Source organism: Henckelia pumila, chromosome 2 (genome assembly GCF_033568475.1).
Source record: "Henckelia pumila isolate YLH828 chromosome 2, ASM3356847v2, whole genome shotgun sequence".
Classification (NCBI taxonomy): domain Eukaryota; kingdom Viridiplantae; phylum Streptophyta; class Magnoliopsida; order Lamiales; family Gesneriaceae; genus Henckelia; species Henckelia pumila.
Window position 1 is genome coordinate 191,666,342 of NC_133121.1, and position 4,067 is coordinate 191,670,408.

Genomic DNA, 4,067 nt, shown 5'->3' on the forward strand with positions numbered 1-4,067 from the left:
AAATATCATCCTGGTTGTACGAGCCACTCTATCTTGTTTTGTTAGAAGGTTAGGGATGCTTGAAAAGATACAAAATTTTGGAATATTTTGTGTCTATTGAAATTTGTTTCCTTTGTGGAATGTGGTCTTGTGATTTCTAAAAATATTTTAAAGGAGGAGTTGGAATTGTTTTTTGTTATGGTGTGGGCCATTTGGTATGAGATTTGCAAATATACTCATTCTAATACACAAAAGAAGTTTGATAGCCATATTGGGTGGGCTGTTGTGATGTTGGACTCTTTTCATAAGGTTCGTCCGATGGGTGGCAGTTCTATTCATGGGAATCTATGTTGTTCAATTAAAAAATGGAGTCCAGCTTATTCAAAACCATCTGAGATTGGATGTTGATGGGAGCTTTGATGAGGACCAGAATAATTTAGTGTGAAAGTTGTTGTCCGAGACTAGAGCTGTCAGACGGGCCTCCCGCCACAACCCGTGGCCCATTTAGGCCCGCCTCAAAATGGCCCATAAAACCCCAACCCGCCCCGTCTCGCCGCGGGTTGCGGGTTAGGAAGGTCAACCCGCCAAAATTTAAAAAAACTATTAAAAAATAAAAAAATTCAAAAAACAAAACTAGTATTTGAGATTGGAAAAAATATATCAACAATGTTATACAATAACAAATAATAAATGTCATAATCAAACAAATCATATAAAATTTTGATGTTAACTATTATATTTTGGATAAAAAATCACATTTCAAAATTATATGAATAATATAAATAGATATTTAACCATAGAAAATAATAATGTAGGATATTAAAAATCTATCAAATATTAGTTTTAAAATTTTAAAATCACATTATTTAAGAATAAAGTGTTTTTATGTCCATAGTAGGTCCGTCTCTGGTCTGATCCGTTTTGACGGCTCTACCTGAGACTTCCAAGGAAGAGTGAAGGGGGCTAAAGCTTGTGACATTCAACATCCAAGATCGGTAAAAGAAGCTAAGTTATCTGCTATCAGATTCGGTATGGAGTTTTGTGTGAGTAATGGATTTTCGAGTATCTACATATATTCAGACTCCTTACAAGCGATTAATGTTGTTAATTCTCTATCGGAGGAACGCGCGACGAATTGCCAAAATGTTCGCACACATGTTAGGTCATAAGGTTTTACCTCGGAATTAAGTATTGATCTGCTCAATTGTACTCTACCTTCGTGGTAAAAAAAATGATATGTAAAAAGGTAAAAAAAAGTAATGTTTCAATTAATCATGATGTTAAAAATTAAACTTGGACCTAACTCACCTCAAAAGCTAGCTCAAAAGGTGAGGATTGCCCTTGTCTATATAAAGAGCTCACATGTTATTTATCCAATCGATGTGGGACACAAATTAATACACCAACACACCCCTCTCACGCTCAGGAATGAAACGACTGAAGCGTGAAGATATTAACGGGTGGCCAACTATGGGACAGGTGAGACCAACTATGGGCCGTCCAACACATAACGGTGCAACCCGGGCATTGATAACATGTTAGAAATTAAAATTGGACCTAACTCACTTCAAAAGTTAGCTCAAGAAGTGAGGTTTGCCCTTGTTCATATAAAGTGGTCCATGTTATTTAGCCAACCTATGTGAAACATAAATCAATACACTAACAAATGATTTAAATCTCGATATTAATCATTCAAATCAAATATATTATTATTTATTTATCACTATTTCATTCCTATTCAATTCCTTCAATAATATAGGCACCGTTTGGTTTGAGGATAGAATAAATAATACTTGGATAAGTAATATAATGTAATATAAAATAAATAGAAAATGATAGTTAATTTAGTATTTTATTTGATTGATAGATTATAGTTTATTTGATTTGATTGAATTTTGTATTAAAAATATAAATTACCATTTTGTCCTTTTAAAAATAAATAAAATATGAATAATATTATTTATAAGGGTAATATAGTAATTTAAATTTAATGATTTGATTGATGTAAGATAAATGATTAATGATTTTATTGATGTAAAATAAATAATTAATAGATGGATAAATAATATGACGAGAAGAACGCGAGATTGGATACGATAAGTTGTACAAGTACTAATTATACTTGTACCAAACGGTACCTATATGTTTTATCCGATCCATACATTATTCTATTCATTGAATCAAAATGTGTGTATAGCATTCAAATTGTATTATGTGCTTTCGTAGATTTTATCTAACATTCTTTTTTTTAAAAAAAGAGAGCATATAAATTATTTTTACAAAAAAAATAAAAATAAAAAGAGAATGGCCTCGTTCAAAATGGCCTTTTGAGATTCTTGAAATCGGAAGAATCAACGCATTCCCCTCTATTTCTGTACACATTCAACGTCTTTAAAATCTCAGTCACTTTCTCCTTTGTACTTCCATTGCATCCAACTTGTAAAACCAACAATAACTTGTGAAAAGCCCCAACTTGAAGCGCTTCAAGAATCAGACGACCCCCGTCTCCATTTTCATCACACTTGGCCAGCAGTTTCCACAAGATGGAAACCGAAAACTCGGTCGCCAAACCCGAAATCCGTAGTAGTTTCTTCACCACGAGTGGAATGAATAGAGCATTCTCGACAACCTTCTTCCTCCCCTCCAAATGGCTGCAAATCCCATCCAAGACACCTAATCCCTTCTCGCACGTGCTTCTATCCGAATCGACGATATTCACAAGAACACTTTGCACCAATCCCATTTCAAGAAGTCTTGTAATTAGAGTCTCGTTCTTGTTTGTCAAGGATGTGGATGATACTAAAATATGGTGTATTGCCATGAGTGAAGCTTTTGTTGTCGTAGGGCAGATGGGGTTCTTGATCAACTTCACTACTGCATCAAGAAAACCTTGGATCTTCACCAAATCCTCCACCTTTTCTTGATTCCAAGAAAGTATTGTCTTCAATACTAATGCCGCGTTTCTTTGCCCTGTCAAGCTTCCAAACCTCAAGAACCACACGATGGTATGTAAAGAATGATTCTTGGAAAGATTCCTCATCATCTCTTCATCCATACAAGACAACATCGTCATCATCATCGTCAAAGTAGACAAGATCTCTTCAAGCAAAGAAACCTGCTTGTCGACCGAATTCGACGTCGATAACGACTGGAATGAAAAGGATAGAACTCTTCCGGCGCCATTAGACACAATACACCTCTTGTTTCTTTCGCTTTCTTTGGCTAACGCCTTGATTCTTGACACCAGCTCAAGGGAGTATCTTATATCATCTCGTTTGATTGCATCCTCGACTTCGGCGAGTATCTCGAAAACTTCATGAGAACTTATGGGAATTCTAGGAGTTGGGATCCTTTCCACACCGAAGGAACTATTCTCGACGCACCAATCTTGGATGATTTTCCTTATGGCATGGTTAGGTATAGGCTCGACATCTCTCAACACTTTGTTGGTGATCGGACAGGTGGCGTTTCCGGCCTCGATCCACGACTCGATGCTCCGCCTGTCGTATGTTATCCCGGTCGACAAGGTTACCGGATCTTTCATTAAGTCTAGCGAAATCGGGCAAATGAAATGGGTCGGTGTTGTTAGCTCCATGGCAGCAATATCCTCTCGTTTCTTGGCTGCACGCAGTGCAGCTTTTAGCCTTTTCCATGAGGAAATCATACTGTTGATCAATACCAACTCTAATGATCCAAAGCTATGCAAAATATAAAAATTAGAAAGGAAATGAGAAAACCCTTGAAATGTTCTATGTTTATCAAGTATGATGTGATATATATAACTAGAGAAAAACATGTCTATATATATATTTGGTGGTTTTTTTGAAGTAAGAGGGTCAACTTTTCAAAGCGTAAAAATTGACTAATTAATTAATTGATAATTTAATTATTAATGACTATAAAACCAAGAAACTTTCAAAAACAGGCTGTAATTTGTGTGAAAGATATAAAGTTGGGATTTGAATATTGACCATTGAAAATTTGGTGCGTCAAAAATAAACCAAGGCGTGAAGGGAATAAATCAAAGATTCAAAGGGTTTTTTGACCAATAGCCGTCCCAAAGGGTCGGTGGGCTGACTCAGCGCCTC

The 4,067-nt window shown here is 35.8% G+C and overlaps 1 protein-coding gene across 1 annotated transcript; it reads right to left on the reverse strand.

Moving 5' to 3' along the window:
* Positions 1 to 2,101: 2,101 nt before the first annotated feature.
* On the reverse strand, positions 2,102 to 3,736 carry LOC140883561 (U-box domain-containing protein 20-like). Its single transcript, XM_073290087.1, has one exon. The coding sequence runs from the start codon at positions 3,641 to 3,643 to the stop codon at positions 2,294 to 2,296; it is 1,350 nt and encodes a 449-aa protein (XP_073146188.1). The 5' UTR covers positions 3,644 to 3,736; the 3' UTR covers positions 2,102 to 2,293.
* Between the last annotated feature and the right edge of the window lie 331 nt (positions 3,737 to 4,067).